The sequence below is a fragment of the Papilio xuthus genome, unplaced genomic scaffold, assembly GCF_000836235.2.
Source record: "Papilio xuthus unplaced genomic scaffold, Pxut_1.1 DF825017.1, whole genome shotgun sequence".
In the NCBI taxonomy this organism is placed as follows: domain Eukaryota; kingdom Metazoa; phylum Arthropoda; class Insecta; order Lepidoptera; family Papilionidae; genus Papilio; species Papilio xuthus.
In genome coordinates this window covers 1,698,814-1,719,681 of record NW_013533632.1, presented here as the reverse complement: position 1 = coordinate 1,719,681, position 20,868 = coordinate 1,698,814, and the positions used below count along the sequence as shown (strand labels likewise).

General features: G+C 33.7%; 1 protein-coding gene across 1 annotated transcript in view; it reads right to left on the bottom strand.

Annotated features, from left to right (window-relative positions):
* Positions 1–11,327, bottom strand: part of LOC106126279 (peroxidasin) — a 52,617-nt gene extending 41,290 nt beyond the window's left edge. The window contains exon 1 of the mRNA XM_013323822.1: positions 11,107–11,327. Coding sequence (XP_013179276.1) covers positions 11,107–11,267 — 161 coding nt within the window. The 5' untranslated portion in view covers positions 11,268–11,327. The remainder of the gene's footprint in view (positions 1–11,106) is intronic.
* Positions 11,328–20,868: the final 9,541 nt, after the last annotated feature.

Sequence of the window (20,868 nt, the reverse complement as noted above, 5' to 3'; positions counted from 1 at the left end):
TGACGATGATAAAATGAGAAATCGTCCACTTTTGTATTGAAAAGGTTATAGTGAACTAGCACTCGCCGGCGACTTCATAAGCGCAGAATTAAAAAAAAGTAGCTAATGGTACGCCCGCGAACACATACAGACACACAAAAATTTTCAAAATTGATTTTTTGTTAAAAGCTATGAAATATTTTTGATATTTCGCCCAGCTTACGTACTTATAAAACGTAACATCTTAATAATGATATAAAATATGGACGCGCCTATACCCCAGACGGGTAGGCAGAAATCACAGATTTTAATTTAGGGTGATCCAGGCACACCTCACCCCTTTATCTACATCTATAAATCTATGCATACATGGTCGTCGCACTTTTGGAAAGCCGAGTTCTAAAACATTTATTTCATATGAAGCTCTATTTGTTTATAGTTAGGGTTCATTTTAAATTACCTAAGTTCGTGTACACTGTGAAAAATGTAATGATTTCTTATTTTTATTCTAATGTTAATTAAAGGCAAGGTAAATCGCCGCCGGGAGCGAAGCGGGCATCTGTATACGACATGTGTTATCCGTTTCTATTATTCTATTTTTTTAATTCCCTTTATGTAAAATGTAACGAAACATTTCAACTCGTGTATAGACACTTTATATATTATGTTATCACTAACGCCAGTGTAACGAAATATTCAATAAAATAACATATTTATTTTGTTAAAAAATAAATTCTGCAAATATTTTTATGAATTCGTTACACATAAAAACGTATACAAAAAAAACGATATTTCGTATTTTATATCGTTAACTAATATGGAGAATTTGTTATCGGAAATCGGAATTGCTTTCGGAAATCGAACTTCATGGCCTACTGAGTCTAGTATAAGCCGACAATAATCCTAATAAGCCTGCGTTGCCGATGTGATGTTGGATTAAAGGAAAGCTTTGATGCACAGACTAATTCGACATTTATTTGATAGACAACCGTAGACATTAAAACTTTTATAATCCATTTAATTGTGTCACTTCTTAACAGATACTATCAACAACATTTTAAAGCTTATCCACTGCATGTTGGTTCCTGAGACTGACATCTTTAAAAAACAGAGATAACGGTATGTTTTAAACGGAGGGTTTCGTCTCAGCAACCCACGGTAATTAAAGAAGTTGAGTTTTAATTAGAAAACATATTTGTAAGTTAAGAAAAAATGGTGTTAAGTTACGCCAACAGTGTAGACAAACCTATCTTGTAGTACAACAAGTAACAGTATGCACACGTCGCGCTTAATAAAGACGGCTAAAGTAATTAGTTAGCAAACTTTTAATGCTGCAAACTTGAAAACCGAAGCGCTAAGTTAGCAAGTAAGCAAATACTTCTCAAGTAAGTTGGCATATCTTTTCAAGAAGTAGAGTAATTACTTATTAATTATCTTTTATTTTGTTTGTCTTCTATTAAAGGGCTTGTAAACTAGAAGGTATATTGTGTTTTTCATATTATTTGATAGTATACGACTTTGTTTGACTCGTTTGTCAAATAATTTACTTGTTTATTACGTTTTATAATACTTTTGTTTTATTCCTCGGAGTCATTAAAAGAACTTTTTGCTTTTTACCCGACTGACATAGGATGGTAATAAAATGCGAGTATATTTTTACGAATGAGGATTTTCTTGCAGTAGTGAAAGCAATGATTGTTGTGATCACCTCAAAGTAATATTTGACGGTAGTTCCATGATGACAAACATAGTATAGAAAGGGTTGTTTTAGTAGGTAAGGAGTCTCATGGTAAGATAGGTGAACACCAATGAATGAACCTGGTACATCGGATAAGAAGGTCTCACGTTTGTAGGTGGCCTAAGGCATTTTTTCCTTAATAAATATGTATGTGGGTTAAATTTAATATATGCTGTATTATATTAAAATAAAAGGCGTCTGTAGTCTAATCGACAAATGAATGCTAGAAACCAGAAATCGATTAAGAACTCATCTGGTATTAAGTCACTGATAAGTTCCTAAGTTTAGTCAAATTATTCAATATCCATTCGAGCATCCGCGTTTCGTTTTATGAGTGTTTACCCGGAGGCCTAATTTAGTCCTCTTTCCTTTCCCACCCTTTTTCTTATAAGGGAAGGATGGGAAGTGGAAGTGGACTTTCCGGATGAGAGGATGCATGGGAAGGGAAAACATTTTCTCTCTGTGCATCCTCTCCTCCGTCGATTAAAGGTAGGCAACGCATATGCAATTGCGTATGGCTATGGGCAACGGTCACTTCGCTATTTCAGTGATTTCAGGTGGCTGCTCGCTCGTTTGCCACCTTATGTTATAAAAAAAAAATTGGCTCTACATAAAAAAATATCGGAATACATTTACAAGTCTTTGTAATTATTACAGTTATTTATAATTTTTAGTGATAAAAATTCGCGGGAACTGAATTTAATCTGCATATTATTAAAGTGTTTCCTTTAAATTTTGTAGAATTTACAACAAAACATTACATGGAAATAAAAATATTTATTATAATTTTCTCCGTATAAAGTTATTACGCACAAACTTCTGTATCAATTGAATAATAAAGTTATAAAAGTCAAAATTTACGAAAAGAGCGAAGAAAGTACAAAGATTTTAAAATTCAAAACATGTTATAATTAATTCAAAATCCTGAGTCAAGGCAAGCTAATTCTCAGTATCATGTAAGACTTAACATTATGTAACACAAACGACCATTGAGCTTTGCCGTCGGGCTTTGAGCTTGGATTATCTTTGCAGATTCGTCCCATTATTGTGATATTAGAATTACTATACTAACGATGTTCGTGGCTTCCCTTATTACGGAACCCTGACTGCGACTTTGCTTTACGTTATGAGTGAAAGAATTGGGATGAATCATGATAATATTATAAATGCCAATGTTAAGATGAATGTGTGAAGGTATCTTAAGAACGGCACAACGGATTTCGATTAAATTTAGCATACACATAGAACATAGTCTGGTAGAACTAGGCTACTTTTTATGTTTTTTTATGCGCGAACGGAGTCGCGGTAACAACTAGTATTAACTAGTATTATAAAAAAATTCTAGCTAATTTATATTAATGTTTTCAAAAAATTACATAATTGACCGAGCTAATGATGGACCTGGAAAATGACTTTAGGAACTTCGCAATGACATAAATTCATTGAGTTTGGGGACGTTTGAATCGTCTTGACGAATAGTTTGTCTTTCTTTTAATTGACACGAACATAATAAAATGCTTGTTTTCCTAAGTGTTTTTTTTTTAATTTTGACTCAATTATTGCCACGTTTTATATTCATAAAATGTCGTCTTGAACGTATCCATCATTTAAGACGTAACCTAATAAGTTTAGAGATGACAAAGTCTTAGTCAACAACACTGGCCCAGTTCACATCAGGTTGCACCGTCGCGCAATTTCTTTAAAAAGTTTACCAAAATATTCGCTTCTCGTAAATGATTTAAAACAGTGATGATATCTTAAAGACAGCTTTACTTATTGTGCATTATTACATCCAGCGGATGCATTTCATAATTCATATTCAACCTATATGGAACGTTATCTTCACTAGCAACCTGCTATGGTTTCATCCGAGCGACTTACCATGAAAATTCATTGACGTGACACATATGACTTATTGTGGTTTTTTTTTATAACAGAAGGGGGCAAACGAGCAGCGGTAACACCGAGGTATTCATCAACCCCCATGGACATTTGCAAGAACAGAGGAACTGTAGATGCACTGCCGGCCTTTGAGATGATTATATGCTCGTTTCTTAAAGGACCCTAAGTCGTAGCGGTTTGGAAATACCGCCGAGGACAGAACATGTCACAACGGGGCTGTGCGAGGTAAAAAAATCGTGAAAACCTTACCGTAATTCTCTGAATATAAATAAAAATAAATTATTAATAAATATTTTTAATATGATATTTATCTTGAACAAATAATACTGGCCGTTGTGCATTCAACATTAAATCTTTCCTCCTATAAGTCGTCACTCCATCCTCAATCATGTCACTCTTTAAATCCATCTTTTATTAAGCCTATCTTTCGAAATAAAAAAAAATCCTAACGCAACTCTTTATAAATGTTGGAACTCAATTGAGAACTTAATAAACTAACGTATAGTCAATTCAGAAGCGATCATAGGTTAGGAATGCGTGCTATTCGGAAATATGCACTAGACGTGCTTCCCGGCTTCAGTTCGCGCAAACTTTGCAATTCCTGGGGAAGTATGCGGAGTACATCAAGAATCCCGTTTACATGCTCCGATGCGTCTTTTAGTAGCAGACGTGTTAAGATGTGCAAGGTATTGAAGTTTCTCTACAATTTTGGTACACGTAATTTTTTATTGTTAAGTTTTTTTAACAGTCTATAGACTGGCCGTCGCCCGCGACTCTGTCCACGCGGCATTAAAAAGACTTAATAAGTAGCCTATTTGTTCTTCAAGATGTTCTACAACTGTGTCAATTTTTTTTCAATTCATCAAAATCCGTTGAGCCGTTCCGAAGATACCTTCAAACATACATCCATCCATCCATCTAAACATTCGCATTTATGGTATTAAGAAGAATTAGTAAGATTTAATGATATAGATGTTGATATAGAACAAAATATTAGCCGCACTCAGAAATAGAAAGAACTATAAAACCGTTGAACATGAGCAAATATGATCTGTCATAATAATTATTACAAATAAATGTTTGCTTGGTCGCCTGAAAGTTATTGAGCAAGATGTTAATTAGTTTTCCGTGTCAAGTCTGACTCAGCGATGTCCAATTATAGAATATTGAGTTTATTTTGATATTGTATCAACTGAGCGTTACTTCGTCGGAACACGATTCAAACTGATGAAATTATAAAGTCCACTACCTTCTCGGAAGAACATCGAAGTCTCGGTTGTTAATAATATTTCAATCCTCTTAAAAACAATAACAGTTCGACGAACAGTACTTCAAAATGTATTGCTAAGTAGATTTTCGCAGTAATTTCAAAGAGGTTTTGAGAACAAAATAAAAAGGTCTAATATAAGAATTAAAAAAGGAACGTTACATCATCAATGGAATTAGCGGAGTTATTTTTATATTCGGCTTTCCATTAACCTTGAGTTACCATCGGAAAAACATTTATACTGGTTTTTAGAGTATTTTCCCTGAGAGAGAAAATAATATTTTATAAGGTTTCAGCAGTTTGTAGAAAAATATTGTCAAAGAATAATCTTGCACGATATTACGCAGAGGACACTAAGAGGACTTGTTTCTAAGAGTGATTCAAGGTCTATATAAAATTAATTAGTTTAAAAATAACCCTCCATATTCGTATCCCAAAATAACTATATTGTCCGCGAGTAGGGTGGGCTGTACACGCGCAAAATACAAAGATGACGTCACGCTTTGCTAACATTTGAAATAATCTTATATATAAAATTCTCGTGTCACAATTTTCGTTCCCATGCTCCTCCGAAAGGGCTTGACCGATTCTTATGAAATTTTGTGAGCATATTGAGTAGGTCTGAGAATCGACTACTATCTTATTTTTAATCCTGCGCGGACGGAGTCACGGGCGACAGCTAGTAAAATATAAAATTCTAGTTCCTTTTATGTACATGAATATTAAACGTCGATTTTAACATTATCGTGGAATATTTCAATGAAAACATATCCTATTAATTTCCGGTGCTTACGCGTGTCATGAGCTATCACTTGCAGATAGTTCAGCTTTCAGTTCAGTCATAAAATTATGTTTACAGCTACGCTTTTAGTAACTCAGTGTTTAGCCTCTTATAATCGTAAACCTACAACATAATGCGTAAAGGAATTAATATATAAATTCCTTTGAGGCCAAACAATAATGAAATATATTTAAAATAGGAATAATAGTATCATTTCAGTAATTTTTTTTGTTAAATCTCAGTGTAATCATAAGATTTAAATAATAAATAATTTTGCTTTATTTTACTGTTCTAAACATTAAAAACGAATTATATTTTAATGCAATTTTTACAATAGATTCCGCTTAAAAATCATCAAATTACATAACTAGTCATCGTACTCACAAATAAGAAATTATTTTCAATTTTTGTAAAATCGTGTCGAGTACGGATAGCGAGTTATAAATATAATAGGTGATCGTATGGATAATGACCGATCCATTTTAGGTAAATTATGATATTATTTCTACGACGTACCACAAATTTCAAACCTTATTTTTTTAAAATCCGTATTATATTTGCCGTGTTAAATATAAAAACATATTAAATTCCACTAACTACTATAGACAGTTTACTAGAATAACTAAAATAAAAAAAAAACTTTTTAATACTATGATTTGATTATGTTCTTGTTAATTAAAAGAACTAAAAATTATAAAAAGATAAACTATAAGTCAAGACAATTCAAACGAGCCCAAACTCGATGTGATTGTGTCGTTTAATTGCAAAGTTCCTACATCCACCTTCCAGCTCCATCATCAGTTCAGAACCTTGTCATTATAACGTTCCCGCGATTTACACATGTGTGCAAACAGTAACCGGGTAGAGAATCACATTTAATGTACATGAATTCATGACAAGCATCGGGACAATCCCCAACGAGCGGATCGGAGCCAACCCTAAGTTAGTGGTAACTACGCCATAGACAACCATGCTAGCCCAGTGAGGGTTGGTTAAATTTACACGTATCTTTAAATTTCTTATATGTGCAGGTTGCATCACGACGTTTTCCTTCAGCATAAGAAAGCCGAATAAATGTACATATGTTAATCGTAAATCGAAAGCACATTGTTACTCGGCGGGATTCGAACTAAAGACCTGCAGATTATAAGTAAAGCGCTTCGCCCCTGAACCACCGACGCTCTCTTAATAGAAATCTCTTAAAAAAGCTTATAATTAGAGATATTTACACTAAAGTTCTATTTTATCTTAAAATAACTATTTGCAAGCAGTAAGTTATTCACAATCTCAAATGATTACGTTTATAATAAAATTGTTATATGTCCATAAGATAAAGTTTTAAAAATACTTTGAGACGTTCAAGTTGTTCTTTCTATTAAAACTCTGAACGCTATTGAAGACGTTAGGCTAATTTAATCGCTTCAATGATCGTTATAAATAGCACAGTTGTTTCGAGAATTATAATGAGGCTCTTAACTACGGCACTCAGAGTCTTCAAGTGCTCACAAAGGGAGACGCTTAGTGTAAATTGCGTGTGAAATTAAATAATTGGTTAAGCAAACAATAAATAAATGAGAAGGTTAGTACGTAAAATATCTTAGCATGTGTATTTTCATTGCTCGGATACATAAAGTAAGTATATAATTAAATGTTGTAATATTAATTAGTGGGCGACCATTCGAAATTCGACTGTAGTGTAAAGACAAAGTTTTTAATTTTCGACTACCAGTTGCCCGCAACTTCGACCGCGCGAAATTAAAAAAAACATCTAAAAATAAATACAGCCTATGTCATCCGGGGATAATGTAGCTTCCCAACAGTGAAAGAATTTTTCAAATCGGTTCAATAGTTTCGGAGCTTATTAAAAGACAAACAAATTAATTTTTCTTCTTTGTAATATTACCTCTAGATACATATAGATTAATTATAGCTTTGTACACTTGTTAAAAACATGTCAGTACATGTCAGTATTCGAACCTAGAACCTAAAGATTACAACTCAAGTGCTAAACCTCTGAGCCGCCGAGGCTACGTATTAATATACCTAAAGATAATCTACGTTACCTATAGTATGTTGTTCTATGCAGTATTGTATTTAGTTCTAACAATAGAGATTGTAACAGTATCTTTGCACATTTGAGATTTGATATCTTTGTCGATTGTACATAACATACGCCGTTGTACATATGTTATTGATTACGCATATGCAATTGCATATGTTTGTGGGCAACGGTCACTTCGCTATTTCATGTGACCGCTCGCTCGTTTGCCACCTTATGATATAAATAATTCAATTTGTATTCTTGTCGCAACTCCGTAAGCGCGAAATTAAAAAAAAAGTTAACGGCCTATATATTCTTCCTGACTATGTTCTAAGTCTGTGCCAAATTTCATCAAGATCCGTTGTACCGTTCCGGAGATACCTTCTAACATACATCCATCCAATCATCCATGTAAAGCATACATACGAGTAATTGGATTTTCAAATAAATTAAACCACCTAAATAAGATTGTTATTCTCTAGGGTCCTTTTAGAAAATAATAATTAATTAGAAGATAGAACAAAATTCATTTTGACCGTCGAAAGCAGTGTTACATTCGCATTAAATTGATTAAAAAATAGTAAATTTGAAATTTCATATCAACGAAATTATTCTTTGTGTGCCAAAAATAACAAGCTATGATAAGTTGTTGTATCGACCGGAAACTTGTCGAAAACGGTCAGACGGCTATCAGCGCTGTACCACAAATGAAATAATATTTTTTTTTAATTATAATATTTACAATTCATAGAATAGATATGTCTGTATGTGATATCAAAACAAAATTAATATATTTCGTCAACTTTTGATGTATTTAAAACAGTAAAAAACGTTGATTTTTTTGCAAGTTTTATGTTTTAATAATTGGAAGTCCGCGTTATCTGGTTAATCTCCGTTGAACGGCTGAGCCGATTTTGGCGGGACTTTTAATGGAAACAGTTATATACGGGAGTGTCAAACTTCTTTATAGTCTTAGAAATTTTATGTTACGAAAAAGCGTAATGGCCGCGTAGGGTTTTTATGATTGTTATTAATTCGTAGCTCCGCTCTTCACTGATTTCGATAATTTTTTATTTGACAGGTAATGCTTGTCATATGGTCCTATTATTTTTTAATTAAAAGACAGATTGTAAATCCGCCCAAATTGAAAATCCGCCCGTAAACTTCAAGTTAAAAGTTTAATGCGATTTGTGTTGCCATTAGTCCGTTGCCATTCTTTTTTCCATTCATCCGACGCAATATGTTTTTCCAATTGTCCGTCGCTATTGGTTTTTCCACTTTTCCGATGCGTTTCGTCTTTTCACTTGTCTGTCGCTATTCGTTTTTCCACTTATCTGCCGCTATTCGATTTTACACTTTTCCGTTGCGATTCCTCTTTTTACTTGTCCGTCGCTATTCGTTTTTCCACTTATCTGTCGCCATTTGTTTTTATACTTTTCCGTTGCGATTCGATTTTCCATTTGTCCGTCGCTATTCGATTTTCCACTTATCCGTCGCCATTGGTTTTTCCACTTTTCCGTTGCGATTCGTCTTTTTACTTGTCCTTTGCTATTCGTTTTTCCTCTTATCCGTCGCCATTTGTTTTTCTACTTTTACGTTGCGATTCGGCTTTTAACTTGGCCGTCGCTATTCGTTTTTCCTCTTATCCGTCGCAATTTGTTTTTCTACTTTGCCGTTGCGATTCGACTTTCCATTTGTCCGTCGCTATTCGTCTAAACACTTATCTGCCGCCATTCGTTTTTCTAGTTTTGCGTTGTGATTCGACTTTCCATTTGTCCGTCGCTATTCGTCTAACTAATTATCCGTCGCCATTCATTTTTCTAGTTTTCCGCTGTGATTCGACTTTTCGCTTGTCCGTTTCCTATTCGTTTTTTACTAGTCCGTTGCGATTCTTTTTTTATTGTAAAACAAATACGTGTCCACTTTGTCTAATAAAGGCTTGTAACAAAGGGTCGTATGTTTTTTCCAAAATTAATAAAGTTAGAAAACGAGAAGGCTAACTTTAGATCATTTTTGAGGTATGCGATATAGTTCCAGGTTTTTACTATGATACCGATTTTTATTACTTCTATTTACTCAATTATAAGACTTCCGATATTCTTCTAAAACCTTTGTACTTTGTTGCGTTTTTTTTTCAGATTTTCATGATAAAAAATACTTTTATTTAAGTTTAATTATATTTTTTTAATAGCCAATAAAATAATTATTTTTAAATAAAACGACATATTTTTCAGAATGATATTTTTTCTTTCTATAAATCGTTAACTGTGTTACACAAGTTTTATTCAAGGTATCATGGCTTACGTGATTATTTTCATGTGTGTTTCCGAAATTCTAAGTTATTTCGTAAAAATATTACAGGAAGCTTATGATTAGATTACATAGCCATTGAATCGCACTTCCTGTGTTCAATTCCAGACGAGGTCAAACGTACAGACACAAAAATGTATTATTTTTTTTTTACTTTCATACACACCTAATGTTGAAGCCTAACGTTAAAAGGATGAAAAAAATATCTTTGAAATTTACCGACGGCAATTTTTTTTTAAGTTTGTTCTCGAAAAAAATAAGAAATTGTTCAGATTATTTTATGGTTATATTTTAATTAATTGATTTAAAAATAAAAGAGAAAATTATTTTTTTTCTTTATCACGGCATTTTTGGAATGACGATTTATTATATATTTTATCGTTATTTTAAATTAAATTACAAGATTTTTATATTTAATAAATTTTTTTTAATGCACAATATCTTTTTTAGAAAGAGTGAGTATTTTTTGAACCGATGTGACATTCGGTTTGGAAATATAATATTTTTTTTACCGATTAAATAACGGTATTATAAAACAATATTTTCAATTTACACGTAGAAAATCATGACGAAAGTTAAGAAATAATTTCTGTAACTTTTGCGAGCTTTACCGCACGGCGCGAGCGTTTTATAGTACTTTAAATTATATTTATTTAAACACCTAAGCAAAATAATTCACATCTTTTTTTAATTTCTTTGTTAAATTTATTTATCTGATACAACTGCGTTAAAAAATGTCATAAAATGTATCTATAAAAAGTTTGATAAAAACTTTAAATTAAAGGCATTTGGCTGATATTTTAAAAACATTTTACAACTTATAAAGAAGAATCATTATTTAACCATAAATACAAAGGTCCACGGTCACAAAAAGTGACTTAGGGCATTGGCCGAGGACCTAACTTTGCATCGCGAATTTATTGTCAGGCTATTTAAACTTAAGAGTTAGCGAGCTGCAGCGACCGGTTGTTCGCAAAGCAGACATAGCCAGCCTAAAGCTCGCGACAAAATCTTTCGCAAAGTTTTGCTCGCGCCGTGCATTATACCGCAACTCGCAAAAAAGTTCACTTAAAGTTTTTAGTACTTACAGTGTGTGCGCGTCCGTCGGTGTTTTCGGAACTGCCTGCAAGTCCTGGTGGAGACATCGGACCGCGTTCCGGATGCACTGGCATTTAGCCGGGCATGGTATTTCGCCGAACGCGTAATTTACTAAGTTTAAGAAAATGAGTATCTTAAGTAAGCGACCCATTTTCTGGATAAGAGCGAATGTTCGCTTACTGCCGCTTCGGATAGCGACCAGCGAACGAATGAGGCTGGTTGTCGACGAGCGGTGAGCGCTGTGCTCAGCCGCGGGTAGCGGGCAGCGGGTGTTGGCGGGCGGAGTTCTGTGTATTGCTGTCGCAGCCGACGCGTATTGTCCATCGCTGGCAAACGCACTTCAACACTACATTGGGCGGGATTTATACATCTATGCTAGAAGCAGCGCAACTATCACACTGTCCCGCTTTGCAATTTCCTTTCATAATTACGAGTAAAAAAAATTACATGAAAAAAACATATATATTTTCTGGAATCGCATACAGTAAAAAAACAAATTCAAAAAATCGAGATTGCGTGTACTTTTTTGTGTCTTAAATTAGCGTATCCCAAATATAAGTTAATTAATCACAAATAAATTAAAAAAAAGAAATTGGCTCGGATAAGAGTAATACGGCGCTATCCAACAATATAGCATCAGTTCTAATTTCAATGTCCGATGACGTCATTAAACAATAAATTACAAACTCATATGAGTTAAACATATGCTTATTTCTATGTATGTCGGTAAAAATAACCATCGACCGAATCAGCCTATATCAGGAACAGACTATTAAAATGATGTACAACTACCGATCTACGATTGCGAAGCGAGCCGTGCTATACTCTTTTAATATTATATTGCGCACGAAGCGGACGACAAATACTACTCCATGTTTCTAGCGTACAGCTTTCGTTATTGTTTATCGAATACAGAATAAGGATGAACCTGCAGATAGTAGCATTTTTTAACAGAAAATATAGAAATTAATATAATCTTATCAAATTTATTCTAGCGATATAACGAGCACGAGCTTATATCTAACTAATGTGATTTATATATATCTAAATTATGTATGCGAATGTTTAGATGGATGGATGTTTGTTTGTAGATATCGCGGGAACGGCTGAACGGATTTCTATGAAATTTGGGATACATATCGAACATAGCCTGAGAGAACACATAGACTACTAATTAAGATTTTTTTCAATACCGCGCTTAATGTGTCACGGGCGACAATTAGTATGTTATAAATGCGAATGTATTATAGATGGATGTTTGAAGGTATCTCTAGAACTGCTGAACGGATTTCGATGAAATTTGGCATACGCATAGAACATAGTCTGGAAGGACGCATAGTCTACTAAGTTCTTTTTTAATTCCCCGCGGACATTCGCGGACTACAGCTAGTATCTAATAAAAATATAAGACATCACATTACAGATTCGTGACCGGATTGCATCACACACACCAGTGATTAATTACTGAAAGAAATGATCCTTTCTCTAATTTAGCCAAGTGGAATACTCTGGAAAAGAAAGTACAGACTGCAAAACAACAGTTATATACTTGATGTTTATGTATTCATGTTGGATTACGTAGGCGTAGTTACAATCGATGTTTATAAATATATATCAGACGGCTCGAATTTCGAACTCGAGTCTCGAGATCAGAAGTCTCGTATAAACACACGTGTATAGTCAAATTCAATGGAAATGTCAAATTATAACAAAACTATGTAAACATTTATTTAAAAAAGACATATTTTATCATCAATTGAGGAGCTAAAACTTTTTAATATAAATCCATAGAAAAAAATCTTTGTGTAAACATATTTTCCATGTTTGCTGAATTCGACTATTTATATATGTATGTATAAATTTTATACATAAAATTCTAGTGTCACAATGTTAGTTACCATACTCCTCTGAAACGGCTTGACCGATTTTTATTATATTTTTTTACATATTCAGTAGGTCTGTGAATCGGCTACTATTATATTTTCAATTCCGTACGAACGGAGTCGCGCGCGAAAGCTAGTATAGTGACGTTAGTACTAAGTACACGAAGCTGTACTGCATACACAACACTATACGCTAAAATTGTATCGTAAGTTTACAGAACGACTAACATTTTATAGACGCGTGACTTAAGTATACCTACAACGCGGCCGCGGAACGTAGTCGACGTCTCTCTGCTCCTCGCAAACAATGACGCGATTCTTACTTTATTCCGGACGCTTAATAATAAAGACCTTGCTAAGTTTAGAACAATAGACTGCAATGCAATTTGCTATAGTATACGATACCCGAAGCTAGGTAGTATCGACCAAATGAAGAATAGAGTTACATATCACATATCCTTGAAAATCGCATAAGACTTGTAACTTTTTTCATCAGATGGCTGATATGTAACTATCAGTAGCACTTCTACCGTTCATTTCTGAGATCAAAATTTCTGTATAAAATATATCGTCAGTCCTCAGTCATTATCTTGACAAAACAGAGATAACAATATGTCTTAAACGGGGATTTTGCTCTCAGAAACTCACGTAAACGTATGTCAAAGTGGCGGGTTTTTGAAATCATACTAAATTTCGATGGAAGAATTTCATCTGATGTGAAATACTCATCGAAATGCGCAGTAGACAAAATAATACGTTAATGAATAATTCGTTAAAAAAAGTTTAGACATCACACGGTTTAATATGGTATACATCTTTACTTTTAATGAGAATTAAAAGTAAAGATGTATACCAAACAGATCTATTTATTAACTGCCGAAGGGTCCAATTTAAATTACTAGATTTGGCCCAAATAAACAGAGCTAGTCAAATAAAACCGTTTCAAAAGTAATAAATAAAATATTAAACTTAGTAAATCAATCGATTAAGTCTGGAGAGATTATTGTAGACAAAGGGGAGACACACAGAATTGATTAAGAACCAGAATTATTTTATTGCAAAAAGAATTTAAGGTGGTTTTCTTCATTAGGGTGAAGTCTCCAGTTCACAGAACATATATTAAATTCCACGCGAGTCAGGCGTAACATGCCATCCGAGTATACGTTATGTGCTAAGCTTTTCTTACTTATTATTGAGTCGAATAGCCATTAGTTCAAGTCAACTCTATAAGTCACTTTTAATGGACTTATTTCTATCGACTATTACTGCGTGCTTTTAGTGTAACTTGTTGTGACTTAAGTAATAGAATTGTTATCAGCACACTTTATAGTAAAAGTAATTTACCGTTGTTTTACAATGATGAATAAAAGGGATGATAATATGATTTTATACATGCGCTTCGGATGTGACTTTTAAAAGTTTATGACAAACCTCGTGAATTTATAACATGATTTGGTCCTTAAAAAAACAAAAACCTAACTAACTGTAGCCCAATCACTCAGTAAAGAATATCGTATTGAATTACACGTCAATAAAATTATTAACCACTTCAGTCAAAATTAATACCCTAGGATATTCTAAAACTTAAGTAAGCAAACGTATTTCATAATAAAGAGTCCTTCCTGGACCCTATATGAAATCCGTCAGAGGATAGAAGTACGACGAGGTGGCAACAGTGCGATAAAAAATAGTCCTTATTCTATTGGGATAGATATTAATATTCATTGCGGTAGAAATACGTTAAATTCCAATCACTAAGTATTCTGAGGCAAATTGAATTTAAATTAAAGCTTGATGCTAAGCTATAGTCAACACTCATATCCGAATTCCCAAAACGCCAAACCCGATACGGTCAAATAAAAGTCAATTGGGGGATAGAAGGGTAACATCGTGTGAAATGCATAATGTGTCGTTGATTGTTGAATCTTCATTGTCTCAATATCTATACGATAATATTGGTCGCTATAATATAGCGTCGGTGGCTCAGGGGTCAAGCATTTGACTTGCAATCTGCCGGTCCTGGGTTCGAATCTCGACCTGTACCAATGTGTTTTTCGAATTCCGATTTACATATGTACATTTATCCGACGTTCTTACGGTGAAAGGAAACATCGCGATGCAACATATCTGAGAAGAAATTCAAAGATATGTGTGAAGTCAACCAACCCGCACTTGGCCAGCGTGGTTGACTATGGTCTAATCACCCGCAAATTACGGTAGGCTCTGAGCCCCTCGGTGGGGACGTTTAGTGAGCTAATGATGATGATGATTTTGGTGTTCTTTTCATAATCTTTAAAAAAATATATAGATATAGACGCTATGACATGACCAAATAAAAACTGGCGTAAACGATTCTTTGTTTTCGGAACTCACGCAACACGATTCTGGGGAAGCAACCATACAATATTAGTCTCGAAGATTTACGTTGCCTTGTATACGAAGAGCCTTAGTCTATAACAGATAATTTGGTTAAGGTTAGGAGTCCATTAGATTAAGAAATTGATTACTGCACTCAGAGCAGTTAATTAGTCACAAAAGTAGCCCCTTAGTATAGATTAAGTTGGAGACCACTTAACGGCTACGTGCAGCACTAAAACAGCTATCTATGTGGTAATGTATACTCTCTGTCCTGCAATAGACGTCTAAATTAAATTCGATGAAAGATTTTTCTTATATTTTTTACTACTTTATAAATTCTCTATGAAAAAAACGTTTAATAAAGTTCACAAAGACAGAGTTGGACGATAGGTAATAAATGAACTTTTATTAAAAGCCTAATGAGACATAATTATGAAAGTAATTTTACTGTTTAAAAGTATATTTAATTATGACACGGTGTTTCCAGTGATTTTATATTAAACCGGTGCTTTATAAAGTTACTGCGAAAAGTTAATATAATATTTTACCTCGTCTGACAATTTCCTGAAACTATCATATAACCAGTTTTCATTGCGAAAACATGTACTGAAATATATCGTCTTCTCTCTCAGTCTCCTTGGAAGAACAGAGACAACATTTTTCGTCAGATGTTTCTCAAAACACCCCGTTAAATTAGTGTATATTACTCGTGTCTCCTCCCAAGTTGATGAGACAATGGCCATCAGTTTATATTTTAACTTGATATTACACTGTCGTTTAATAAAGACTTTAGTTCCTAGAAGCTAGATATTTTCCGAAAACAATTAACTTTTAGCGCGAGTAACCTCTTTAATCGACAAATAATTTTCTTGTCCCAACAAGCGGTGACTGCTAATTATTTCTAACCTATTATTTACAAAATAAGCTTTTAAATTCAAAATATACAACCTCTTTACTCTTATTTGGAAATTATCGTATTCAAATAATTATGTTAATGTTGAGGCAGGTATAGTATGGCGAAGTAAAAAGGAATCTGGAAAATGGTAAATAAAACAATATTGAGATGTATATTAATTTAATAATAAAATACTATTTTCTAAAAGAGAATGGGATTTTTTTGTACATAAGTTTCGATAGTAGAGACACACAATTCTTCTTCTAATGCCTTTTCAGTCTTGAAGATTGGCCGCTAACTTGGAATATTTGTTATTGACTCTTACCATAGTCTGGAAAAACATAGGTTCTTTTTTTAATTCCACGTGGACGCAATCGCGGGCGACAGGTAGTTAAAAATATTATGTCGACTGTATACATACATACGTCATAACTTGCACATGACAATTGAATACTTCTCAGTGAAACTTTGCAATCGACGTATCCCTGAGTTACACAAGTCGCAAGTTTCCCGCATAAGCGTTGAAATTGCACGAAAGTTGGTTGTAAAGTTTTTTTCCAGCACCGCGTAGATGCGATAAACTATGTCTGAGTGTGTACAATTATTTGTTAGCTTCGTACCGGAGCTCGAGTCAGTGTGTAGAAGTTATTTTATGAAATAAAAAAATTACCTCTCACATCCGTGATAAATTTCTAATAATGTTGTATCAAATTTGAAACGATAAAAGTTTGAGTTTTTAAGATATAATAAGGTGTACTAAAGTTATGTTACAATACATATAAAAATCAATTGCTGTTCGTTGGTCTCGCTAAAACTCGAGAACAGATGAACGGATTTATCTTATCTTGGACTTGAAATGTTCTCCTAATCCTAAAAACAGGCCTTTTCTTTTTCCCATATAAACGGCTGAATGGATCTCTCTGAAACTTGGCATAGATGTAGAACCTAGTCTGGAAAAACACAGAGGCTAATTATGTATAATATTTTTATTACGCGCGGACGAAGTCGCGGTCGACAGCTAGTGTTATTTTTATTTTGTCAAAGAAAATGAAAATTGAAAATTAGACCGGTAAATATACGAGATAAACTCTGAAACTGCAACACAGATCATGATGAAATTTCTTAAGTATATATGTAATTTGGCCTAACTTAAAAGTATTTGTTTGTAAGTCAAACCCGCGAATCAAGGAGCTCGCTAATACGAAAATAAATGTGAATAGGTAACTCCATTTTTCTGAACTAACCATTGAAGTACAGCAAACAACGGGCGAGTATTGTCGCAAGACAAAGACTAAAATAATGCAAAAGAGATTCCGCTCGTTTTAAAGTGGAAATTCTCAGACAACAAGGTTGCTAAACAATGAGGCGACAAAGAAATAGAACCTAGAATAACTTATGGATAGAGAGATAAATAATACCAAAAAAAAAATTTGTCTTTTTCTAAGGTAATAAACCTGATGACAGATATTTACAATAAGGTAGAAGATAGCATGTTTTTTCTACATTCAAACTCCAGAGATTTTGTGCACAAAAAGGATTAACAAAGCCAAATCTTTCCCCTTCCCATCTCCTCCTGATTATAAAAGAGTACGTGAGGTAAAAAGACTAAAATTATCATATTCACAGTTCTATGATCGCACACAAAGCTCTTTCGAAGAAAATAATCGATATTTTCTTTTGCGATATTTTCAAAGAGTACTTTGTACACGTTTGAAGTATATTTCTATAACATTTACCATATTCAATTTTAAGAATCTGAGCTTACGTGAATATTGTTATCAAAATTCTGAAAATCTAAAAACGAAGCCGTTTGGTTATTGTACACGGAAAATTCTACGATTTATTTTAAAAGTATATTCCTTAATACATCATGCTAGCTGTCGCTCGCGACTCCGCGCGGTATTAAAAAAAAACTTAATTTAGTAGCCTATGTGTTTTTCCAAACTATATTTAAAATCCATGCCAAGTTTCGTCCATATCCGTTGAGCAGTTCTGGAGATATCTTCAAGCAAACATCCATCTATCCTTTCATAAATATATTTGCATTTATAATACTACTAAGATAAATCTTATTTAGCAAACATTTTGTCTCATGATAGTTCATAAATATTTTATTACTAACTACCGTCCAAAGCTTCCGTTTCTCAAATTATTAAAGCCGAACGTATTATGCAATCCCAAAACATTTTTCCATATCTGTGATGCGATTATGTCAATGGAAACTCACAGTTCGTGTAATCAACAATAGGGTGCAAAATTTTAGTAGTGTGTATTTACTTAATTTCCTTAACATTAGCCAAGTTAGATCGCAAACTTAAAGCGACACCGATGTCCAATACAAACGGAAAACTCGCCAGATAAAACCCAAGTTGAAAAGTTCTTCTTAAAAGTGGAAAAGTCTCGGAGTTTTGTTTCGACTTTAAAGGTTCGTAAATAATGGAACCAATTCTTTGTTTATTATTAAACTTTTTATTATTTTATCTTGGTATTATAGTAAAAAAACAATGGTTTAGTGACAATTTTTAACACAAAAAGTCTCAAAAAGTTTACGAACATGTGAAGGGGTAATTCAGATCTAGCCACAGCATAACATTGTAAACATTACCACGAAATGTATTCATTATAAAGTTTCAATCACGCTTTAACCGTTCAAATTAACGTTGTGCTGGGAGCAGTGGAGACGGCGAGTAAAACGGGAACCTCATGCAATCAGCAGCGCTGTCACTACTGAATAAACAGACGCGTGACGTCCTCAAAGCACGCTGGCGCTCACATTCGATCCAGGAAATTAAACCTCTTGATCATTTACCTCAAACTATCCAACGCTTTAACGTCAAATTCCGATTTAGCGAAACAATTTTAACGTTAATACGATTCTATTCTCGTCGCATGTATGTGGCCACGTCCAGATTAATTGATTAGGAATTTGGAACGATATTAATGCAATAAATTTCACAATTCAATTCATCCGAATAAAAGAATTACATCTCTTATGAGATCTCTTAAAAGATGTAATTTATTCGAATCTTGAAGTTAAATTGTAACGAACAAACCTTTATCAAATTTACAATAGAGCATTGACACGTTCAGATTTTTAAAATTCAAACATTAGCAAACTCATTTTTGTTCATATTATCATTTTGGGTAATTAATAGTCACTTTTTTTTCAGAGTGGAATGTTTTATGCATACTCCACGCCCTGGGGGTGAGGGGGGGGAGTAGATATGTGGGATTCTCTTCCGGATGGGAAGCATACCCACTAAACCCCTCTCTTCCTCCTACGCATCATGGCGAGGCCATGGGCACGCTTGCGCTTTCGTCCGCGACCTCGCCTGCTTCAGCTGCTGAAGCATCTCCCACTATATGATAGCCACTTACGTAATAAACGAGAATATACAATTTATATGAAAAAGTATGCATTATATGTATACAAACTACTGTTTATAATTATAAAAAAATCTCTTCATTTATACGTTCAAAGAATATATTCAAGTTAATATAATATTCATTTTCACTGTTGAAACTGTCTGAAAATTAATATGAGTACATTGCAAAATTCAATCATCGATACTTTCATAGCCACAAAGGTGAAATTGTGGTTTCGATCCAGGTGAAAACTCGTTAACATGCAATTAAAAAGTCGCACGCGAACAAAGTCAACAGAGTAAAATCAAGGCGCACAAAGAACTCAATCGCTTTCATCCACATACGGCCACCAAAGTATACAGTATATGTTTTGATAGAATCCTTTGTGCAAGAAAAATGAAACAAAAACTCACAGATATTAATTAATTTCATACATCATTTCGTACAGACTTTGATATTTATCCTTACAGAATTAAAAATTCTATTTACCATACCAAATGTACCTTCAAAATACTTTGGTGGAAAATATTTAGAGTTTTGTGTTTACGTTTAGCCTGCGTTTCCACAACACTAAGTAACTCTGTTTTTAATAGAGATTGTGAAGAATGGTGTATATAAAATTATATGAATTAGTACAGTTGCTTCGGCTTGAATTCATGCGTACAGATAAAGTATATGGTAAATAATAATTGCTTGTCCTAACTTATATTGGTTCTAAACTCGCTCTCCACTGCCCGTACCAAATGGTATAAATGCTAATTCGCTATAGAATCCTGGATATCAGCGGAATAATTCATGCGAAGACGATATACCGTACCGAAATATATCAATTATTTCGCATTTCCTAGTGACTACATATTCTATTTCTGTACGATTTCCGTAACTCATTGTCCTGAGAGAGCGATAAGCGACATATGCCCAAAGACGTGTTACAATGTCTTTTACATTTATTACCTTTCATGAGTGAACAGGTAGATTAAAATTAAAAATTGGCATACGAACATTTTTTTTACATTAATTTTATATTATGTATGACAAATAAATTGTTAACTAAAGTATATTAAACGAGCAAATAACAAGTAGAAAATCAAATCTGTTGCATGTAGAGACAAGTGCTGTTGCAAGATAACTTAACGCTAACTTTTAACGACAACTTTGGGAGCGGGATCCACTTTAGTCTTACAAGGCGCGCCGGAAAAGCTCCCGGAACACTAAGGGTCAGTAAGATTTTACAAACTTTGGGTGTAGTT